The sequence below is a fragment of the Neofelis nebulosa genome, chromosome 6, assembly GCF_028018385.1.
Source record: "Neofelis nebulosa isolate mNeoNeb1 chromosome 6, mNeoNeb1.pri, whole genome shotgun sequence".
NCBI lineage: Eukaryota > Metazoa > Chordata > Mammalia > Carnivora > Felidae > Neofelis > Neofelis nebulosa.
In genome coordinates this window covers 12,368,815-12,393,170 of record NC_080787.1, presented here as the reverse complement: position 1 = coordinate 12,393,170, position 24,356 = coordinate 12,368,815, and the positions used below count along the sequence as shown (strand labels likewise).

At 40.2% G+C, this 24,356-nt stretch overlaps 1 protein-coding gene across 7 annotated transcripts in view; it reads left to right on the top strand.

The window, feature by feature from the left end:
• CDKAL1 (CDK5 regulatory subunit associated protein 1 like 1) overlaps nucleotides 1-24,356 on the top strand; it is a 711,422-nt gene that overhangs the window by 5,642 nt on the left and 681,424 nt on the right. For 6 of the 7 annotated variants that reach the window (XM_058732865.1, XM_058732859.1, XM_058732860.1 and 3 more), the window contains 2 exons: nucleotides 14,284-14,458; nucleotides 15,840-15,952. In XM_058732865.1, the coding sequence (XP_058588848.1) occupies nucleotides 14,289-14,458; nucleotides 15,840-15,952 (283 nt within the window). In that variant the 5' untranslated portion in view covers nucleotides 14,284-14,288. Of the gene's footprint in view, nucleotides 1-11,023; nucleotides 11,116-14,283; nucleotides 14,459-15,839; nucleotides 15,953-24,356 lie in introns of those variants that run through there. The other variant, XM_058732861.1, reaches the window with a different exon arrangement.

Below are 24,356 nucleotides of genomic sequence, written 5' to 3'. Positions count from 1 at the left end.
TGTGAGATGATGGTGGTGGTGGTGTGCGAGGTGGCGGGGTGTGATGTGGTGGTTGTGTGTGTGGTTGGGTGGGGAGAGTCAAGAGTTCTGGTTTTGACTTAGGTTTGAAACAACTATTGGACATTCAGGCAGGGGTGTGGAATTGAGCAGGCGGCTGGACATTTGAGTCTGAAGTTCAGGGGAGGTCTGGGGGTGGTTCTAGAAGCATCTGCGGTTGGTATTGCAAGGTCATGGAACTAGATGAAATAGGATGGGGTGGTCCCCAGATTCATGGGGGCATTTCGACATTGGGAAGTGGGAGAGAGGAGGAGGAGCCAGCAAAGGAGACTTGGGGTGTGGCTGACATGGTAGGAGAAGATCCCACAGATCGTGGGGTCCTGGAAGTCAGTGAAGAAAGTACCGTAAGGAGAGAATGGTCAGTATGCCAAGTGCTGCAGAGAGGGTCCTATGAGATGATTGAATATCTATGATTGTATCGTTGGAAGTCACTGACATCATGACAGGCAATTTTGGTGGAAAGGTGGGGGTGAAAGCCTGGTTCATGAGATAATGGAGTGGGGGGTGGGGGCAGAGATCAGAAACTATACGTGTTGGCAGCTCTTGCAAGGTATTTTTATTTTATTTTATTTTATATTTTTTGAGTATAGTTGACCCACAATGTTACATTAGTTTCAGGTATACAACTTAGTGATTTGACAGGTTTATACATTATGCTATGTTCACCACAAGTGTAGCTACCGTCTTTCCCGTTACTTGGCTATTACGGTGTCATTGACTGTATTCCTTACGCTTTTCTCCCATGACTTATTCCATAACCGGAGGCCTGATCTCCCAATTTGCCCTTCTCCCATCTTGCCCAGTCCCCTACCACCTTCCCTGCTGGCAACCATCAGCTTGTTCTCTGTGTTTATAGTTCTGATACTGCTTTTTGTTTGTTTATTTTTTAGATGGAATTTATGAGTAGAATCATATGGCGTTTGTCTTTCTCAGGCTGACTTATTTCACTTAGTGTGATACCTGCTAGGTCCATCCATGTTGTCTCAAACGGCACAGTGTCATCCTTTTTATAGCTGTGTAATATTCCATCGTGTGTGTATACCACATTTTCCTTGTCCGTTAGCCTATTGATGCACACATAGATGGCTTCCATGTCTTGGCCGTTGTTCATAATGCTGCAGTGAACATGGGGCTGCACATATCTTTTCGAGTTAGTGTTTTCGTTTTCCCTGGCTAAATACCCGATAGTGGAATTATTAGATCATATGCTATTTCTATTTTTAATTTTTTGGGGAACCTCCATACTGTTTTCCATGGTGTCTGCACCAATTTACATTCCCACCAACAGCATATGAGGGTTCCTTTTTCTTCACATCCTTGCCCACACTTGTTGATGCTTGTCTTTTTGAGTTTAGCCATTCTAACAGGTGTGAGGTGATATCTCTTTGTGAGTTTGGCTTGCATTTCCCTGATGATTAGTGATATTGAGCATTGTTTCATGTGTCTGTTGGCCGTCTGTATGTCTTTAGAAAAATGCCTGTTTAGGTTTTCTGTCCATTTTTAATTGGATTATTTTTTTTTCTTTTTGGTGTTGAATTGTAGTTTTTTATATATTTGTGTTAACCCCGTATCGGATATATCATTTGCAGACATCTTCCCCCTTCAGTAGGTTGTCTTTTTGTTTTGTTGACAGTTTCCTTTGTTGTGCAAAAACATTTCATTTGACATAGTTCCATTAGTTTGGTTTTGCTTTTGTTTCCCTTGCCTTTGGAGATGTATCTAGAAAAATGTTGCTTTGGCTGATGTTAGAGAAATAGCTGCCTGTGTTGGCTTCTAGGATTTTTATGGTTACAGGTCTCACATTGAGTTCTTTAATCCATATTGAGTTTATTTTTATGTATGGTGTAAAAAAGTGGTCTAGTTTCATTTTATGTGTAGCTGTCCAGTTTCCCAGCACCATTTATTGAAAAGACTGTCTTTGGGGCACCTGGGTGGCTCAGTCGGTTAAGTGGCCGACTTCGGCTCAGGTCATGATCTCGCGGTCCATGAGTTTGAGCCCCGCGTCGGGCTCTGTGCTGACAGCTCAGAGCCTGGAGCCTGTTTCAGATTCTGTGTCTCCCTCTCTCTGACCCTCCCCCGTTCATGCTCTGTCTCTCTCTGTCTCAAAAATAAATAAACGTTAAAAAAAATTAAAAAAAAAAAGTGAAAAGACTGTCTTTTCCCCATTGTTTATTCCTGCCTCCTTTGTCATAGATTAGTTGACCATATAAATGTGGGTTTATTTCTGGCATCTCTGTCCTGTTGTGTTGATCTATGTGTCTGTTTTTGGGCCAGTACCATACTGTTTAATTATTACAGCTTTGTAGTACCTCTTAAAATCTGGAATTGTGGTAACTCCAGTTTTGCTCTTCTTTCTCAGGATTGCTTTGGCTATTTGGAGTCTTCTTTGGTTCCATACAGATTTCATTGTTATTTGTTATGGTTTTGCAGAAAATGCTTTTGGCATTTTAATAGAGATTGCATTGAATCTTTATTAAATTGCTTTGGGTAATATGGATATTTTGACAATATTAATTCTTCCAGTCCATGAGTATGGAATATCTCTCCATTTGTTTATGTCACTTTCAGTTTCTCTCATTAGTGTCTCACAGTTTTCAGTGTGAGAACCGTTTGTATACAGGTCTTTCTCTTTTTTCTCTTCTATGATTTTAGTGTAAAGAAATGCTACTGATTTCTGGTATTCATTTTGTGTCTTGCCACTGTACTGAATTCGTTTAGTACTTCTAGTAGTTTTTTGGTGGAATCTTTAGGATTTTCTGTGTATAGTATCATGTCATCTGTGAGTAGTGACAAGCTTAACTTCTTCTTTACCAATATGGATGCCCCTTGTGTCATTTTCTAGTGTGATTCCTGTGGCTGGGACTTCCAGGACTATGTTGAGAGAAGTGGTGAGAGTGGATGTCCTTGTCTAGTTTCTGACCTTAGAGGGAAAGCTCACAGTTTTTCACCATTGAGGATGATGTTAGCTGTGGGTTTTTCATATATGGTCTTTCTTATGTTTAGGTATGTTCCCTCCAATTCCATTTTGTTGAGAGTTTTTATCATGAATGTATGTTGAATCTCATCAGATACTTTTTCTGTATCTATTTTGGTGATCATATGATTTTTATTCTTTGTTTTGTTGATATGGTTCATGATGTGAATTGGTTTGTGAATATTGAATCATCCTGGCATCCTAGGAATAAGTCCCATCTGATCGAGGTGAATGATCTTTTTAATGTATTGTTGTATGAGGCTTGCTAATATTTTGTTGAGGATTTTTGCATCTCTGTTCATCAGGAATATTGGCCTGTAGTTTTCTCTTTCTGTGGTGTGTTTGGTTTTGGTATCAGGGTCATGCTGGCCTCATAGAATGTATTTGGAAGCTTTCCTTCCTCTTCTATATTTTGGAATAATTGGAGGAGCATCGGTATTAATTGTTCTTTAAATGTCTGATAGAATTCACTGGTCTTGTATTTTTATTTTTTGGTAGTTTTTTGGTTACCAATTCAATTTCATTGCTTGTAATCGGTCTATTCCTTTCTTTTTTAAATTATCTTTTTTTTTTATTTGAGAGAGAGAGAGAGAGAGAGAGAGAGAGAGGATGTTAGTGAGGGAGAGGTAGAAGGAGAGAGAGACAGAGACTCTCAGGCAGGCTTCATGCTCTGCGTGGAGCCCAACACAGGGCTTGATCCCATGACTCTGGGATCATGACCTGAACCAAAATCAAGAGTTGGACACGCAACTGACTGAGCCACCCAGGCTCCCTAGTTTATTCAGATTTTCTATTTTTTCTTGGTACAGTTTTGGAAGATGTATGTTTCTAGGAGTTTATTTCTTCTAGGTTGTTCAATTTGGTGCCATATAATTTTCATAGTATTCTCTTACAGTCCTTTGTATTGTGATAGGCGTTGTCACTTCTCTCTTGTTTCTCATTTATTTGAGTCCTTTCACCTTTTTTTCTTGATAAGTCTGGTTAAAAGTTTTTCAATTTTATCTTTTCAAGAACCAGCTCTTGGTTTCATTGATTTTTTTCCTATTGTTATTTTAGTCTCTACATCATTTATTTCTGCTCTGATCTTTATTATATCCTTTCTTCTACTCATTTTGGGCTTTGTTCTTTTTTTAGTTCCTTTAGGCATAAAGTTAGATTGAGTTTTTTGTTTCTTGAGGTAGGCCTACCTCTTTAAGGACTACTTTCTGTGTGTCCCATAGATTTTGGACTGTTGTGTTTTCGTTTTCATTTGTCTCCATGTATTTTTAAAATTTTTTCTTTGATTTCTTGACCCATTGGTTGTTTAGTGGCATGTTTAGTCTTCATGTGTTTGTGTTTTTTCCAGTTTTCTTCTTGTAATTTGTCTCTAGTTTTATACCATTGTAGTTGGAAAAGATGCATGGTATGATTTCAGTCTTTTTAAATTTACTGAGGCTTGTGTTTATGACCTACTATCCTGGAGAATATTCCATGTGCACTTGAAAAGAATGTGTATTCTGTTATTTTGGATGAAATATTCTGTGTATGTTATATCCATCTGCTCCAGTGTATCATTCAAATACATTCTTTCCTTATTGATTTTCTGTCTGGATGATCTATCCATTGATGTAAGTGAGATGTTAAAGTCTTCTATTGTTGTATTACTGTTAATTTCTCTCCTCATGTCTGTTAATATTTGTTTTATCTATTTATGTGCTCCAGTGTTGGGTGCATAGATACTTACAATTGTTATATTCTCTTGCTGGATTGATCCTTTTATGTATGTAATGCCAGTGCCCTTTTTTGTCTCTTTAACAGTGTTTGCTTTAAAGAAGTCTATTTTGTCTGGTAGGAGTATTAGTACCCTGGCTTTTTTTTTTTTTTTTTTTTTTCTTCTTCTTTTGCTTCCATGTGCATGGTGAATGTTTTAGCACTCCTTTGCTTGTAGTCTGTGTGTGTCTTTAGATCTAAGGTGAGTCTCTTGTAGGTGATGTACAGTGGGTCTTGTTTTTTTTTTTATTTTTTATTTTTTATTTTTTATTTTTTTTCCAACGTTTTTTATTTATTTTTGGGACAGAGAGAGACAGAGCATGAACGGGGGAGGGGCAGAGAGAGAGAGGGAGACACAGAATCGGAAACAGGCTCCAGGCTCCGAGCCATCAGCCCAGAGCCTGACGCGGGGCTCGAACTCACGGACCGTGAGATCGTGACCTGGCTGAAGTCGGACGCTTAACTGACTGCGCCACCCAGGCGCCCCTTTATTTTTTATTTTTTAACGTTTATTTATTTTTGAGACAGAGAGAGACAAAGCATGAACGGGGGAGGGTCAGAGAGAGGGAGACACAGAATCTGAAACAGGCTCCAGGCTCTGAGCTGTCAGCACAGAGCCTGACGCGGGGCTCGAACTCACAGACAGCAAGATCATGACCTGAGCCAAAGTCGGCCGCTTAACTGACTGAGCCACCCAGGCGCCCCTGTTTTTTTTTTTTTAAACATTCTCTGTGTCTTGATTGGAGCATTTAGGCCATTTACATTTAAAGTAATTATTGATAGGTGTGTATTTATTGCTATTTAAAAATTTTGTTTTCTGGCTGTTTTGTAGTTCTTTGTTCCTTTCTTTTGCTGTTTCCTCGAGATTTTGTTTGGCCTTCTGTCTCTTTATTTCTTGTGTATCTATCATAGGTTGAGTTTGTGGTTACCATGAAGCTCATTCATATATAGCATGCTAAGTAAAGAGGAGTTCATATTAATTTGATGGTCATTTAAGTTCAAACACATTCTAGAAAAAAACAGAAACGGAAAATCTTTTTCCTTCTTCTTTTTCGCCTTCTCTTTTTACTCCCTTCTGCACATTTTCTGTATATGTTGTCATATTTTGCATCTTTTTCTTATGTCTAATTGGCCATCTTTTCCACTTAAAGAAGTCCCTTTTATGTTCTTTGTGAGGCTGGTTTAGTGGTGATAAACTCCTTAAACTTTTGTTTGTCAGGAAAACTGTTTTTTTCCTTTAAATCTGAATGATAATCTTGTTAGGTAGAGTATTCTTGGTTGTGGGTTTTTTCCTTTCAGTGCTTTGAATATATCATGCCTTGCTCTTCTGGCCTGCAGAATTTCTGCTGAACAATCAGCTGATAGCCTTATGGGGTTTCCCTTTTAGGGAACTTTTTGTTTCTCTCTTGCTGCTTTTAGGATTCTCTCTTTTTTCACCTTTGACATTTTAATTATTATGTGCAATGTTGTGGACCTCCTCGGGTTCTTCTTGTTTGGAACTCTGCTTTTTGGACCCGGATGTCTATTTCCCTCTTTAGATTAGGGGAGTTTTCAGTTTTTACTTCTTCAAACAAGTTTTCAGAACCTTTCTCTTTCTTCTGAGACCCCTGTAATGTGAATGTCTGTTTGCTTGATGTTATCCAAAGATCTCTTAAACTTTTCATTTTATAAAAATTGTATTCTCATTGCTGTTCAGCTTGTGTGCCCTCCATTACCCTTTGAGATTGCTGATATGTTCTTCTGCATCCTCTAACTTACTGTTGATTCCCTGTAGTGTGGTTTTTATTAGGGTTGTTGTATTCTTTATGTCGGATTGGTTCTTTTTAATATTTTCTATCTCTTTCTTGAAGGTCTGACTGAGCTCTTCCAGTCTTTTCTCCAGCCCACTGAGGACCTTTACAATTACTGCTTTAAATTCGTTATCAGGCATATTGCTTAAATCTGTTGCATTTAATTCTTTTACTGAGGCTTTTCTTTTCTTTTATTCTTTTAGAACATATTCTTCTGTTTCTCCATTTTGCTTAACTTTCTGTGTTTGTTTCTACGGATTAGGCAAAATGGTTATTTCTCCAAAAGTTGAAAGACTGGTCTTGTGTATGGAGACCCTATGCAGACTGGGTATCCTTGCTGACTTGTGCTGGCTGGAGCTGTGTCCATATGTGCTTAGTCACTCTTTTAACTGTACTCTTTTAACTTTAGCTGTACTCTTTCACTCCTTTAAACTGTGGCTTTTTAGGGACACCTGGGTGGTGCAGTCGGTTGAGCGTCTGACTCTTGTCCTTGGCTCAGGTCATGGTCTCACGGATTGTGAGTTCGAGCCCTGCATTGGGCTCTGTGCTGACAGTGTGGAGCCTGCTTGGAATTCTCTCTCCCCCTCTTGCTGTCCTTCCCTGACTCGTATGCATGCTTGCTCTCTCTGTCTCTCTCTCTTTCTCCCCCAAATAAATTAATAAACTTAAAAATTTTAAACCATGGCTTTTTAAAAAAAATTTTTAAATGTTTGTTTATTTTTAAGAGAGAGAGAGAGAGAGGACACAGGCAGAGGAAGGGCAGAGAGAGAGGGGGAGACCCAGAATCTGAAGCAGGCTCCAGGCTCTGAGTTGTCAGCACAGAGCCCGATGTGGGGCTCGAACCCACGAACTGCAGGATCGAGACCTGAGCTGAAGTCAGATGCTTAACCGACTGAGCCACCCAGGTGCCCCAAAACCATGGCTTTTTAAAGAAAGATTAAAGAAAAAAGAATTTAAAGAAGAAAAAATAATAAAAGGAGAAAAGAAAAAAGAGAACAAGGACAAAACCAAAAAGAAAAACATATAAAGAAAACAAGACAAATTTTAAAAAGTTAAAAAAAAACCCAGTAAAAGTTGAAACACACATAAAACACAGAACTGTAGCTTGTTTTCTTTGCCCCAGTAACCTAGGACAGCTGGTGTGGGCTTGTGGGTCCTGGGCTTGCTGAGGTCACAAAGTCCCTGTGATGACTGCTCCCACCAGTTACGCCATCCAGACCCTTCAGTTTCCGTGTTGGAATCTGCCTCTGAGGGCATCCAGACCCTTCTACGGTCTGGTGTTTTGACGTGGAGAGGGAGAGAGCATTCCCACACTTGGTCCACCCTTTCAAACCGCGGCTTTTCTTCTAGGGCTGGTGTGGGCTCGCAGACCCTGGGCTGGCAGAAGGCACAGGATGTTGGGAGAATTGGACCTGCCTGTCGTGGTGCCTGGCCCTGTTCCAGTCTAGGCTTTTTAGGTGGGGTGGGAGCATTAATGTGTCGTTCTCCGTTCTCCAGTCCCTCTGTCCTGGTGCTTTCCTGCAGCTCTTCTGCTGCTTGGCGGAGGTCTGGCGTTGCCTCTCTTATATGCTAGTTGCTCTGTTAAACTGTGGGTTTTTTTTCCTGGGCCCAGGGACAGAAGGATCTCCTGGTTTCTCAGTACTGTCCTTCCCCACTGCAGTGCACGGTGTTGGGGGTGGGCATTCCCTTTGTCACCGTATCTCTGTCTCTAGCTGTTCTGTCTTTGGTTGTTGTGTAGCTGCTCAGTCAGCCCTCAGTTCTTCAGGAGGAATTGTTCTATTAATAGGCGTAATTTCGTGTGTTCTGTGGAGGAGGTGAGTTTCAGAGTCTTCCTACGTCATCCTCTTGAATTGGAACTTGCAGGACTTTTTCTTTCTTTTTTTTGTTGAGTTTTTAAATTTTTTTAACGTTTTATATTTGAGAGAGAGAGAGAGAGAGAGAGAGCGAGCACGAGCAGGGGAGGGGCAGAGAGACTGAGACGGAATCTGAAGCGGCCTCCAGGCCCCGAGCTGTCAGCACAGAGCCCAACGAGGGGCTCGAACTCCCGAGCAGTAAGGTCATGACCTGAGCCTAAGTCGGACGCTTAACTGACTGAGCCACCTAGGTGCCCCTCTTTTTTTGGTTAAGTTTTTGTTTTAATTCCAAGATAGTTAACATGCAGTGTAAGGTTAGTTTCAGGTGTACAGTGAGTGATTCAACACTTCCATACGACACCCTGTGCTCAGCACACGTGCTCTCCTTATTCCCCATCTCCTGTCTCACCGGTCCCCCACCCGCCTGCCCTCCGGGAACCATCCGTGTGTTCCCTAGCATTCAGAACCCGTTTCTTGGTTTGCCTCTTCATCTCTTTTCTTTCCTTTTGCTTTGTTTCTTAAATTCCACGGATGAGTGAAATCACACGGTATTTGTCTTTTCTCCGGCTGATTCGCTTCGCTTGGTATACTACTTTCTGGCTCCGTCCACATCGTTGCCAAGGGACAAGGAGTGTTTCTTTAAGGGAGAGAAATGTGAGTGAGGTAGTTCATGGAGGAGGTGGGTTCAAGATAAGGTTTTTGTTTTTTCAGTGGGAGAAATAGCAGCACGTTTGTATCTAGGCAGTAATGGTTGAGCAGAGAGACGGTGACGATGCCGGAAGAGCGGCCACTGCTGGGCTTGTGTGCTTGAGGAAGTCAGAGTGGAAGGGCTGTTCTTGGGAGGGTGGGCTGTTCATTCATAGTACCAGATTGCTGGGCGGAGTCCATGAGTCCATGACCATCTCCCTGTGAAAGAAGGAGGTTTGCCATGTGTGCCGAGTGGGGGAGAGGATCTGAGGGCCTGCTGCGCTCAGGCCTTCTGTTTTTGGTACCATCTTCGGCCTCATGAAGAGGAGATCTAGGAGAAATTAGTGTTCAGAAAATTCCTACGATAAACGAGTTTTAGTTTGTTCACTGCAGTTTTTTCGTCTTTGCCCTAACGCGTACTGGCAGTCTGTAAGGAAGCAGAATTTCCTGAATTTTTTTGAGCACAGAACGATGTTTTCACTGGTAGATGATCTTTCAAATAAATAGAACCCATTTCAGAAAGACTAACCTGGTTCATGTTTCCTTATCTAGTTTGCTGAGTTGGGCAGGGCGAGCGGAAAACCCAGTTTCAACTCATTTAAGCCACAAAGGGAAACCGACCGGCTCACATGATGGGGCAGAGCAGGGCTTTGAACCAGGCGCGCAGATAATGTCAGTGTGGCTCTTTCTGTCTCCAGCTCATGTTAGGCTTCATTCCCTGGGTCGTTTCTGCCCTGTGGCAGGCAGCATGGCCCCTGGCATCCGCAGGCTGACGTCCTCCCCCCTTGGCCACTTCAGTGGGAAGGGAAGCCACCTCTTCTCTTGGCTCTGGCACACAAGTCCTCCTGATGATCCTCACGGTCTGGGCTTGTCATGTCCAAACCTGAACCAGTTATGGTGGCCAGGAAGATGGGTTACTCTGCAGGCTTGGGTCACGGGCCTCATTCCTGTGTCTAGGGAAGGAGGAGGCCTGTGATTGACAGCCTCACCTTGACCACGTCCTATCCTTGTTAACTGGAACTCAGCTGGTCTGTATGAGGTTAGGTTATTTCTGATCTTTTGTTAAGACTGACGATGTAAAATTGGCTGAGCTTTGAACGGGGGTTGGACTTACTGGGCATAATCCGTCCCAGTTGTAAAGACTGCACTTCCGTAAAGGGCACAAAAAGATCCTGCCTGGAAAGCTGGACTGTTAATTGAAAGCTGTGCATGGAGAGATGGGGATCTGGCAGGTGGGAGAAGGGAGATTCTTTGGAGGGACCTGAGAGCAGCAGAGCGTATCGGGATCCTGACACTGGTTCGGGCGACCCGGGTGAGGCACCGTGGTCATGGCTACGTGAAGTCCGCAGCAGAGGGCTGCTCGGGCCACGGGCTGGGGCTCGTTGGCCTGGGATTGTTGTTGATCTTGGGGTGAGCGAGCTTCCGTGTGCTTCCTGGCTGTCTAAGGGGAGGGCGGTAACACCACCAGAAGCACGAGTTGTGAGTGGTCAGTGAGGTGACCCGTGAAGCACTTGTTTCATGCCTGGACGTGGTAGAAGTGGCAGCCGCACTGTCAGCAAATGTACTCGAGTGTACATTCCTTTTTCTTTCCAGGTGATTTTCTGCCCCCTTAATCATCGTATTTTATCATAGTTACAGATTTCCTTACAGCGATAAAAGTTGTGTGGCTATGCTGTATGGCTGGTCCAGGTTTCCCCAGTGGTGACGTCTTGCAAAACTGTAAGTGTCACACCTGGGATATGGACATTGATATGGTCAGGACGGAGGACGTTTCCATCTCCCCAAGGACCTCTCCTGTTGACCGTGGCTAGTGGCCTTCCCTTCGCTCCTGCCCCATCCTCTCCGCAATCCCTGGTGACCTCTGTTGTGTTCCCCATTTCTGTAATTTTGTTATTTCAGGGCTCAAGGATGTTATAAACATGTAACCATAGAGCCCGTAAGCTTTCGGGAGCGGGGACGCTGTATTCACGGCAGCATGATTCCCTGGAGATTCGTCCTGCCTGTTGTATGTATCAGTGGTACTTTTCCTTTTTTTTTTTTTTTTTTTTTTTTTTTTTTTTTTAAATCGCTGAGTAGTATTCCCTGGTGCAGCCGTACTGCAGTTTAGGGCACGTGGGTGTCTTCAGGTTTTGACAAAGCAGTTGCTGTAAGCATTTGGGTTTAGGTTTTTGTGGAAATGTAAGTCTTTATTTCTCTTGGATAAACCCTCAGAAGTAACATGGGAGTTCCATGGTTAGTTTTTTAAGAAGATGCTGAGCTGTTTTCCAGAGTGACTGTGCTATTTTATATTCCCCCTAGGATTGTAGGAGTGGTCCAGTTTCTCTGCATCCTTGTCAGGGTTTAGTGCTGTCACTGTTTTTTTTTTTATTTTAACCATTCTGATAGGTGTGTAGTGATACCTTATTGTGGTTGGAGTTTGTTTCTCTGACAGCTAGTAATGCTGTGTGCTACTTGCCTTCTTTATATCCTCTCTGGTGAAATGTCTTTGTCTTTCATCCATTTTCCAATTGGATTTTTTAAAACTGTGTTTTGAATTCTAGATACCAGTCCTTTGTCAGATAAGTGGTGGTTTGCAAAAATTTTCTCCCACTCTGTAGCTTGACTTTTTCTTTAACATTTTTTTTTTGACGTTTATTTATTTTGACAGAGAGAGAGAGAGGGAGAGGGAAGGAGAGAGAGAGAATGAATGGGTGGGGGAGGGGTTTATAAGCCTGATGTGGGACTCGAACTCATGAACCATAAGATCAGGACCTGAGCCAAAGTCAGATGCTTAACTGACTGAGCCACCCAGGCGCCCTTGTAACTTGACTTTTTATCCTCTCTTAAACGGGTCTTTTGCAGAGCAAAGGTTTGAAATTTTGATGGTGTCTGGATTGATTTTCTTTTTATGGATCATGCTTTTGGTATCTGGCCCAAGAATTCCTCACCTAGCTCTAGGTCTAGAAGATTTTCTCTTACAGTTTTTCCTAAAAGTTTATAGTTTTACGTTTTACGTTTAAGTTCATGATACATTTTGCATTAATTTTTGTATAAGGTGTGAAACTTAGATTGGGGTTCAGTTTTTGTCTGTAAATGTCCCATTGCTCCAGCACTAATGGAGAGGTTATCTTTCTTTTACTGAATTGCTTTTGTACTTTTGTCAAAAGTCGCTTGAGCATATTTGTGTGGGTCTCTTTCCGGTTCTCTGTTCTGTTCTGTTCTGTTGATTCATACTTCTGCTCACCCACCAACACCGCACAGTCTTGATTAGTCTAGCTGTATAATAAGTCTTCAAATCGGGTGGCTCAATTCCTCCCACTCTTCTTTTTTCACAATTGTTTCAGATATGTTACCTTTTTTTTTTTTTTTTTAACAATTCCACATAAATTTTACAGCAATCTTATCTATGTCTACAAAACATCTTGCTTGGATTGTGATAGGAATATAACTATACACTTGTACATCAGTTTGGTCTTGACTGACATGGTGGGGTGGGGGTTCCTTACTGTTTGGTCAGCTGGTTGGCAAGTCCAGGGTTCCTACATGGCCTCCTCTGGTTCTGCCCGGGTGGGGTGGGGTGGGGTGCGGTGCCTCGTTACAGCCTCATAAAAGTAGAAGTTAGGAGGTGGGGGGTGCCTGGGTGGCGCAGTCGGTTAAGCGTCCGACTTCAGCCAGGTCACGATCTCGCGGTCCGTGAGTTCGAGCCCCGCGTCAGGCTCTGGGCTGATGGCTCGGAGCCTGGAGCCTGTTTCCGATTCTGTGTCTCCCTCTCTCTCTGCCCCTCCCCCGTTCATGCTCTGTCTCTCTCTGTCCCAAAAATAAAATCAAAAACGTTGAAAAAAAAAAAAAAAAAAAAAGAAGTTAGGAGGTGGGACTGTAGTTTTGTGTTTTGTGGGGTTTTGTTTTGTTTTATGGGGTAGAATGGTTGTCTAAAAGTTTTGTCTTGCTAGACTGTCCCTTTTCTGGCTCTTTGAAAAGAGAACAGGGTTTTTTTTGGGGGTGCTTTTGTTGTCTGTATCTGTTGGCAATTCTGGGTTGCTGGCTTCTTCAGCTCCAAGTCTGGGATAGAGGAGGCAAAAGAAACCCCAAGTAACTCACCATTGTGTTGTTCCTTGGGTTCCAGGGTCCCCGGTCAGTCTGCCTTCTCTCTACCTCTCAGAGTCTTCTGATGTTTATTTTATATATAATGCCCATAGTTTTCATTGTACTTAGTAGGATGGATAAGGAAGAGGACATCTGTTCTATCTGCCTGAAAGCTGTGTCCACATTTTCTTGTCTTAATGATAAAAATTTTGAACATTCAGGAAAGTAGAATAGGATAATGAACACCAATATATGTGTCTTAGATTTAAGACATGTAAGGTTTTCCTGTATGTCTTAACCTATTTTTATTGTTTTAAAGTAAATTATAGATATATTTAACGTCCACATATTCAATATTAATCTCTAAAAAGATTTTTAAAAAACTTTGTTTTGAGAGAGAAAGAGCGAGCATGCGCGAGTCAGGGGTGGAGAGAGAGGGGGAGAGAAAACTCCAAGCAGGCTCCACGCTGTCAGCAGGGAATCTGACATGAGGCTCAATCCCATGAATTGAACTGTGAGATCATGACCTGAGCTGAGATCCCAGACGCTTGACTGACTGAGCCATGCAGGTGCTCCATAAAAAGATTTTTTAAAAATAATAAATAAAAAGTAAAATCACGTTTACGATGTCAGAAATAAGATTTTTAAACATGAGGACAATACTTTATATCAGTACTTTGTATCTAATGATTTACAGTAATATCCTAATATTATCTAACACCCACTTGATATTCTGATGTCCGTATTTGTCCCCAAAATATCTTACAGCTGGTTGGACAAAGTGACATAGAGTCAAGAGCATGAATTGCATGTAGATGTTATGCTTCTAATGCCTTCACTGTGAATAGTCTCTCTTCTGTTTTTTTCTCTGTGAGACTGATTTGTTGAAGAAATAGTTCCAGTTGAACCTTGGGATGTCCCATTATCAGTAGGATTTGTCTCATTGTTTCCTTGTATATTTTTATCTTTTGCATTTTCTGTAAACTTGAAGTTAAATCTGAACTCTCTATTAGATTCAAGATCAGCAAGAATATTTTGTAGATGATACATGTGAAATAGATTTGTGAGGGACTCATATGCCTCTGTCGTTTATAACTTTTGTATGTAATAGAAAAGATGCCTTCTGCCTCCTGTGATTCTCTCCTGGATGACATAGAAGATATTGTGTCACAGGAAGATTTAAAGCCACAAGATAGGCATTTTTCACGGAAGCATGTTGTTCCAAAGGTGCGAAAGCGAAACACCCAAAAATATTTGCAAGATGAAAACAGCCCACCAAGCAATAGGTAAGCTCTTGTTTTGAGATTATATCCAGTATCCTACCAAGGAAGAAACTGGTGCTACTGATACATACTGGTATATATCAGTGTGTGTGTGTGTGTATGTATGTGTATATATGTATATGTATATATATATGTATATATATATATATACGTATATATGTATGTGTGTATGTATATACGTGTATATATGTATATATATATATATATAGCTGCTGTTTCTAAAAATCTTTTGGAGAGGAGATATTTTATTTGGTTTTAAATTTAGCAAAGTAATTGGTTAAAAAAAAAAAAAAGATGTCAGATGGCATGTTTCTTGAAGACTGGGTCAAGGACAGTATTTGGCATAAATATAGGAAATGCTGCCCCTGCCCCATATCTGTGTCCGCCACCCCAGGATCTCTTTGATATCTCTGTAGTTGGTATGTAATTCTGTGTTACTTCCAAGTGAGGCATTTTACTGCATTTTGAAATTCTTATGAGACAGTGGTGGTTTGGGTATTTGATTTTTCTTAGCAAATTTACAAATACTTCTGGATCAGCTAAAGGCATTGACACAAAAAAATTATTGTGTCATTTATCATATTAGGTCTGTTGTAGTTCTGTGAAATTGTAATACAGCCTAGCCAGAAAGGATTATGCAGTTGTATAATTTTAACATGCTTATATTTGTTTAGATAGTAAATTGTTGAAAGTTTTAATGCATTCGATGGTTTTATTTGTAACACTTTTTAAAGTCTGTGAATTTAAACTTCTCATATTTTAATGACTAAAGTTTATTGAATTTGCTCTGAATATGTCTTTAAGGTAACTTCTATTTAAATTTAAATTATTAGTACAGTCTGAGTTGAACGACTATTTTTCCCTTTCTAAAAATACTACATTTTTATAACTATTTTTACATATGGAGTACTTTTAATTATGCTGTAGGGTGATGGTTTTTCTGTTTTGATTCAGTTATTTGTATCTGTAAGTTATAAAGATTGTAATTGTTATATAGGAGTCAGTGAATGGGTGATGTCCTTAGTTTTTCTTTATTTGCTTCTCTTGCTAGAACCATTTTGTTTGCTAAAGTTATTTGTATGTACCTTTTTAGGAGTTTAACTTAGTGATAGTACTTTAGTACTGAATTTAAAATGCAGAGAAAAGGGAAATATTTATATGGAGAGAGTCATAACTTAGGTTTCTGTGGTTATTTTACCTTGATTTTAGACTTTTGGTGTAACAGTTGATTATGGATTAAGTTGGTGCGTTTCATGAATAGATTGCAAATGGGTTGCCGTGAGCGTATTTTTGCATAATATGCCCAGAAATCGAGTGATTTTGTTCTAAAAAAAATTCCTAAATGAGACTTACTTTTTTTTTTTTTTTATTGATTGTTTAATAGCACTATTCCAGGCATACAGAAAATTTGGATGCGAACATGGGGTTGTTCTCATAATAATTCGGATGGAGAATATATGGCTGGACAACTAGCTGCTTATGGATATGAAATTACAGGTAATGGGATCTGTAGTGTATTTTATTGGTTAGGTTTTTCAGGGCTGAATTCTTTAGAGATGTATATTTTAGCTTCAGCAGTTAAAGTATATTTTAACATGACTTAATGATTTTAAGGCAAAACAAAACGATAACTCTTATATGTTGTCTAGATAACTGTAGATACATTATTATACAAATACTTAAAAAAAACTACTTTGAAATAAATTTAGACTTACAGAAAAGTAGTAATATGACAGTTTGCATATGTCCTTTACCCAGTTTCCTCTAGTACTGACATCTTACATAATTAAGCGAGAATTAATAACCTAGGAGGTTAACATTAGTGCAGTACTGTTACCTAAACTGCACATCTTGTTTGATTTCTGCCCGTTTCCCCACTGACATTCTTCTGTTCCAGGATCCGGTCTAGCATCTCATTTTACATTTATTTGTAATGGCTCCTTAGTCTCCGTCAGTTGATAGTTCCTCTCTTGTTCCTTGTCTTTTATGTCTATGGACTGCTGAGGAAAGCTGATTAACAGTTCTTGGTTGTTTTGTAGAATGTCCCTCAACTTGGGTTTGTTGGGTGTCTTCTCCTGATCAGACTCCGGTTATGTATGCATTCTTGGCAAGAAGAGCACATTGAGCTCTCAGTGCATCATATCCGGGAGTCGATAATGAGTTGATATGTCTTATAACCAGAGGGCCACGTCTGCTAGACTTCTCCACAGTCAAGTTACTGTTTTTTTCATTGTAATTAATAGATCTCCTGTTTCCCCTCAACATTTCTCTGCTAGTTTCAGTGTCTGAAAATTTGTGTCCATGGATCGTGTCTGCAGCAGTCATTACTGTTTGTTAAATGGTGATTCACTGTTTCTTCCTTTCTTACGCTTATTAATTGGAATTCTCCTGTAAGGACGACCCTTTCTCCCTGGTTTTATTTACATATATTGGCATGGATTTACATGCTTGTTTGTCGTTCCTGTGGGTTGTAGTCCAATACTGTTGTTACTTTGCCGCTCGTCTCTTCCAGTTTGGCTGTAGGACCTTGTCAACAAGCCCCCGTTCTTTCTATTGTCTGCTGCCACAAAATGTGCTCGTCTCATATTTTCCCTTCCCCAGCCTTGGAAGCAACCATTTTTCCAGGGAGTCCTGATCCCTTTCGGTACAAGAATGGTGTTTTGAGCCAGACGAGCTTTGTGGGCAGTAGGTGAGCTCATTGCCACTGTGAAGTGTCCATGTGTCTAGGAGCTGTCAGTGGACGGAGCTAGGAAGTATGTATATGTGGAAACCGGCACATGTCATGTCTTCTTCATTACTGTGTCTGTCAGCATGTATATCGAATGGGGCCATGATTTGATATTTTGTGACAGGCATTGGCCTGGTGCCTTATGTATGTCACCTTGCTTAGCCTTTGGGAGATGTGGAAATATTGGCATCCTGACTTGAGTATACAGACGAGAATGGAGAGGTTGTATCCTACCTTAAATCACACGGACAGTGAAGTCTCTTGTCACCCCAGAACACTGCTCTTGACCACTGTTGCCTATGCCTTTGTGATTGGCAAAGTCTTAGCCTCAAGATGGCCTGTGAGGATATGGGAAGATTGGAAACTTCTTTCCTAGTGGTGTTTGCTTCAGCAACTCAATGATCCTAATGTCTTAACTCTGAGTTTTTGATAACTTGTCCTTTAGACCGCAGAATCAGCCTTAATGATTTTGTTCTTTAGATAAAAGTACTCAAAATGTGTTTTTAGAATGATTTCTCAAAAAAATAAAAGGATTATCCTTCTGGATTCGTTAGTGATTTTTAGTAGAAGTTAGCATGGGTTTGCCTTGATACATTCTGATGGTGCAGAATATTAAGACAATAGTCTGTAAGATAATTTCCTAAAACATTAAAAAAAATGAGCTTGACTTCTCCTAGGTAGTGTTAAATATCTAACACATTGTAATTTTAATTTTAGTCCATTAGAATTTTGTATTTGATCTTATTACAGTACTGTTCTAAGTGATAAAAAGTAAAATAGTCCTGATGCATTTACACAAGAATACCAAGTTTTGTTATGTATATCCAGCTTTAGCCTTTTTTTAATTTTTAATTTTTAATTTTTTGCTTTAAAGGGAGAGTGCATGTGAGAGGGAAAAGGGGTAGAGGGAGAGAGAAAATCTTTTTTTTTCTTTTTTTCTTTTGAGGGAGAGAGAAAATCTTAAGCAGGCTCTATGCTCAGCATGGGGCCTGACATGGGGCTCGATCCCCTGGGATCATACTTGAGCTGAAATCGAGAGTTGGATGCTCAACCCACTGAGCCACCGAGGTGCCCCCAATTTTAACTTCTTATTTGCGAAATAGTAAAAAGGGAGAATAAATTGAAATTTGTTTCTCTTATTAATGTGGTGTACTACTTTTATATAGTTTCATTACTTGTGTGTATTTGTGCTAACTTTATGTACTGTTGATTGTCCCCACTTTAGAAATTTATAGTCTGTGTTTAATTCTAGTCTGGCTTGCCTGTAGTGGACTATAGAGTCCCTTTTCTCACTGGTCAGGTGCTGTAGGCCCAGAAAGTATGAACGATAGTAGCTGCTGTAAAACATTTAGAAAGGAAATCTCTGGGGCGCCTGGGTGGCTCAGTCAGTTAAGTGTCTGACTTCGGCTCAGGTCATGATCTCGCATTTGGTGAGTTCAAGCCCCGAGTCGGGCTCTGTGCTGACAGCTCAGAGCCTGGAGCCTGCTTCAGATTCTGTGTCTCCCTCTCTCCACCCCTCCCTCTCTCATGCTCTGTCTCTCGCAAAAATGAATGAACATTAAAAAAAATTTTTTTTTTAAAAAGAAATCTCTACAGATTTTATACTTAAATATATGAGATGAATGATGGGTGGATTGTTTGTGCTAGCCGTCATCTTTCATTATTGTGGAATAGTGGGAGTTTATATAAATTATTATTGCTAAATAATTTAAAATGTTTTATTAATCAAATATAGACCTAAAATGTTTTTTTAACTGTATAATTGATGCAAAATAGGCATAAGATATAGATTATGTAAAATGAACACCGAGATTACTGAAAACAGTATACAATAAATTGGAAATTAGCTCTCAGTTACTGGTAGTAGGTATTTTTACTATTTGGAGACAAAAGAGATTATGTGGGTATATACTTGAAATTGCTTTTAACTGTGTGAATCCAGGAATATAATTATTCTATAGTAAAATCTCAAAGAGGCTGACTCAGAGCAGTTAACTCTTGTTCATTGCTTCTTTCAGACCCTTTTTATTTTGAGAGAAAAGGTGGTTCATAACTTACAAAATAGTGCCTGCTAGTTTTTCATTTCAAAGAATGAAACCTACCGAGGAGAATTGATGTCATTCCCTAAAATTCCGAACAGTCGGTTGCGTCATGGGTACATGGATGCATGTATACAGTTAGTGTCATGGAAAACGGTGAAACTGTCCCTATAGACACCATGGCTTTTAAAAGAAATAGGATTTGAATGCATACATTCCACGAGTGTTGTTTCTTCAAGTAAGCAGTTTCTGTAGACTGAACTTTTTTCCCCCAGTAAGGCTGCCTTTGGTTAATGTTCTTGGATTATTTCTTTGGAGATGTTGGGAAAGTATTTTCAGTGTCCTCATTCGTGGCAGATCTTCATTATCTTCAGAGTGCATTTAAGGTTAGAATTGTCACAGGTCATTTGAAGCCACTAAGTAATAAATAAAGTATGTGATATGATGTTGAACCATGCTGTTTTAGTTAAAAGTAAGGCATTTTTTATCTTAATTGATTCTGAAAACTGTTACAGAAGAGTTTTAAAAAATGTTTATAGCAGCGGTATGTACGTTTTTTGGATCGCTTCAGACTCTCACAACTACAATTTCATCAAAGAATTCATAACCAGTTGCTTATGAATTCCAGTAGTGGAATAAAGGCATGGTCTCCCAAGGTGATGACTTTAGGGACAGCTCTCATTTAGGTAGAGCTGTATTAGAGATATTTTAGATAGCGCTACATTGGAGGGAGAGAGAGATGCTGGAGAGAGACGTTGTTTACTTTGTAGCTGTGCTTGCTTGTGTTTTTGGTGCACAAGCACCAAAAGCATGTGCTTTTTGGTTTAGTGGAAAAAAAGTCCATCGCAAGGCCCTCGACTGAAGTTTTAGTTCATAGACAGATGAGAATAATGTGAGTTATATGTACGGAATATCTGTGATAAGCCTACATAGTTCAGAATAGAGCGTTTAGCTTGGGTGCCCCCAGTTTCAGAGAAATCATTTTCATTTCATCTCCCTTTTTGGAGAACAGTGCGTGTGCGTCGTGTGTGTATGAATGTGGGAGTGGGAGAGAGACTCTTAAGTAGGCTCTATGCCCAGTGTGGAGCCAGACACAGGGCTCAGTCTCGTGACAGTGAGATCACGACCTGAGCCAAAGTCAAGCGTTGGACACTTAACCAACTGAGCCACCCCGGTACTCCAGAGAAATGATTTTTAAATTAGGTTTTACAGTTCTTGATAGTTCCTTTGTATATTTGTATACCATTTATTCATTCAGCAAGTGTTGTCTGAACATGATGTGTGTTAGAGGCTGTGGTGCTAGGACATATGAAGACATGAAAAAATGAAGTATACGTGGATTCCAGCAGGTGAGAAATTTATTGTTTTTTGGCAAAGGAAAAGCCTTCATATCGTGTGTTACATCTGAGAAGCTGTTTTAGTAAATGGCCAAGCTGTTAATGTATTTTTTCATAACACAGGGACATAGGACCTGCTTTATTTTTTAAATTTTTTTTTTTTTCAACGTTTTTTATTTATTTTTGGGACAGAGAGAGACAGAGCATGAGCGGGGGAGGGGCAGAGAGAGAGGGAGACACAGAATCGGAAACAGGCTCCAGGCTCCGAGCCATCAGCCCAGAGCCTGACGCGGGGCTCGAACTCACGGACCGCGAGATCGTGACCTGGCTGAAGTCGGACGCTTAACCGACTGCGCCACCCAGGCGCCCCAGGACCTGCTTTATTAAAAGAGCTTTTACAATTTATGTTTCAGAAATGCTTTGTGATAGTGTCAGGCCGGAATAGCATTTATTTATTTTTTATCAGGCTAAGTGTACTCTTTCATGCTTATCACCTATTTCACCTATCCTGCCACCCACTTCCCTTCTGGTGACCATCAGTGTGTTCTTTATAGTTGCGTCTGTTTCGTGGTTTGTCTCTTTCTTCCTTTTTCTCTTCGCTCTTCTGTTTTGTTTCTTGAATTCCACATATGAGTGAGATCATATGGTGTCTTTTTCTGATTTATTTCGCTTAGCATTATGCTCTCTGGCTCTGTCCACGTTGCTGTAGATGGCAAGATTTCGCTGTTTTGTACGGCTGGATAATACTCCACTGTAGGTATGCACCACCTCTTCTTTATCCATTCATCATTTGATGGACACTTGGGCTGCTTCCGTAGTTTGGCTTGTGTCAATAATGCTCCAATAAACGTAGGGGTACATGTGTCCCTTTGAATTAGTGTTTGCATACTCTGGGTACATACCCAGGAGTGTGATTATTGGATCATAGGGTAGTTCTGTTTTTAAGTTTTTGAGGAACCTCCACATTCTTTTCCAGAGTGGCTGCACCAGTTTGCATGCCAACCAACGGTGCAGGAAGGTTCCTTTTTCTTTCCATCCTCGCCAACACTGGTTGTTTCTTGTGTTTTTGATTTTAGCCATTGTGATGGGTGTGAGGTGATAGCTTATGTCATTTTGAGGTGCATTTCCCTGATGATAAGTGATGTTGAGCATCTTTTCATGTATCTCTTGACAGTCTGTAATCTTTGGAGTAATGTCTAGTCATATCTTCTGCCCATTTTTTAATTGGATTATTTGTTTTTTGGGTATTGAGTTCTATCAGTTCTTTATGTATTTTGGATACTAACCTTTTATTGCAAGTATCATTTGCAAATATCTTATTCCATTCTGTAGGCTGCCTTTCAGTTTGCTGATTGTTTCATTTGCTATGGAAAAGGTTTTTTATTTTGATGTAGTCCCTTGTTTATTTTTGCTTTTATTTCCCTTGCTTCAGGACATCTATCTAGAAAGATGTTGCTATGGCTGATGTCAGAGAAATTACTGCCTGTACTCTCTTCAGGGATTTTTATGGTTTCAGGTCTCACATCTAGGTCTTTCATCTGTTTTGAGTTTACTTTTGTGGATGGCGAAAGAAAGTGGTCCAGCTTCCTTCTTCAGTGTGTTGCTGTCCAGTTTTCCCAGCGCCATTTGTTAATGAGACTGTGTTTTTCCCACTGGATATTTATTCTTCTTTTGTTGAAGATTAGTTGACCATATAATTGTGGGTTTAATTTCTGGGTTTTCTGTTCTGTTCCATTGGTTTATTTGTGTATATTTATGCCAGTATTCTACTGTTTTAATTACTACTGCTTTGTCATATAACTTGAAACCTGGAATTGTAATACCTCCAGTTTCATATTTATTTTCCAAGGTCTCTTTGGCTTCTGGGGGTCTTTTGTGGTTCCACACAAATTATAGGATTGATTCTAGTTCTGTGAAAAATGCTACTGGTATTTTGATGGGGATTGCATTAAATCTGTAGATTGCTTTGGCTGTAGCCAAATCTGTAGATTGGTTTGGACATTTTAACATTTGTTTCTCCAACCCATGAGCATGGAATGTCTTTCCATTTCTTTACATTGTCTTGAATTTTTTTCATCCGTGTTTTATAGTTTTCAGAGTACAGGTTTTTTTTTTTTTTTTGCCTCTTTGTTTAAGTTTACTTGTACATACATTATTGTTTTTGATGCAGTTGAAGTGGGATTTTTTAAACTTTGACTGTCTGCTGCTTCATTATTAGTGTGTAGAAATGCAACAGAGTTCTCTACGTTGGCTTTGTATCCTGTGACTTCATTGAATTCATTCATCAGTTCTGGTAGTTTTTTGGTGGAATCTTCTGGGTTTTCTCTATAGAGTATCATGTCCTCTGCAAATAGAGTTTTACTTCTTCCTTACCAATTTGCATGCTTTTTATTTCTTTGTGTTGTCAGAGTGCTGTGGCTAGGACTTCCAGTACTATGTTGAGTAAGAGTGCTCAGCGAGCACATTCTTGTTTTGTTCCTGATCTCAGGGGAAAAGCTCTCAGTTTTTCAGCATTGAGTATGATGTTGGCTGTGGGTTTGTCATATATGGACTTTATTATATTGACGTATGTTCTTTCTAGACCTCCCTGAGAGAGGGTTTTTTATCATGAATGGATGTTGCACTTTGTCGAATGCTTTTTCTGCATCTATTGAAATGATCACATGATTTTTATACTTCCTTTTATTGATGTGACATATCATGTTGATTGTCGATTGTTTCCTGAATATTGAACTACCTTTGTAACCCAGGAACAGATTCTACTTGATTGTGGTGTATGATTTTTTTAAAATATATTAGTGGATTCATTTTGCTAATATTTTGTTGAGGATTTTTGCATCCATCAGAATATAACATTTTAGGTTTGAATTAAGAAAATGAATCTCCTTGTGGAAATAAGTGGTAGTTTATATGGCATAGGAGATAATATTAGAATTGAATGTCTAAAGTATAAGCATATTTCCTGGACCTGGCTGTTTGACTTGAAATAGCTTTTTAGGAGCGTCTGGGTGGCTCAGTCGGTTGAGCATCCAACTTCGGCTCAGGTCACGATCTCGTGGTTTGTGGGTTCAAGCTCCACATTGGGCTCGCTGCTATCAGCACAGAGCCTGCTTTGGATCCTCAGTCCCCCTCTCTCTACCCCTTCCCGGCTTATGCTCTCTCAAAAAACAAAAACAAAACAAAACAAAAGAAATAGCTTTAAATTTTCAGAGTGAGATTAATGGGATATGTTAGATTCATCTATGCAGATGTTTGTGTCAAGAATACATTCAAGGACCACACTTGAGGGTCAGTAGAATTTTAAGGACATTAAAGCTAGATTTTTGTGTTTGTACTTGGAGTTTTTGGAAATCACATTTGTACATAATTAAAGTATGAATGCACATAAAGTTTCTTTGCCTGTTTTTTATCTGTTTTAAGAATTGGGGTGCCTGAGTGGCTCAGTTGGTTGAGCGTCTGACTGGCTCAGGTCATGATCTCGCAGTTTGTGGGTTCGAGCCCTGCGTCGGGCTCTGTGCTGACAGCTTGGAGCCTGGAGCCTGCTTCGGATTCTGTGTCTCCGTCTGTTTCTGCCCCTCCCCCACTTGTGCTCTGTCTCTGTCTATCAAAAATAAATAAAATGGGGGCGCCTGGGTGGCGCAGTCGGTTAAGCGTCCGACTTCAGCCAGGTCACGATCTCGCGGTTCGTGAGTTCGAGCCCCGCGTCAGGCTCTGGGCTGATGGCTCGGAGCCTGGAGCCTGTTTCCGATTCTGTGTCTCCCTCTCTCTCTGCCCCTCCCCCGTTCATGCTCTGTCTC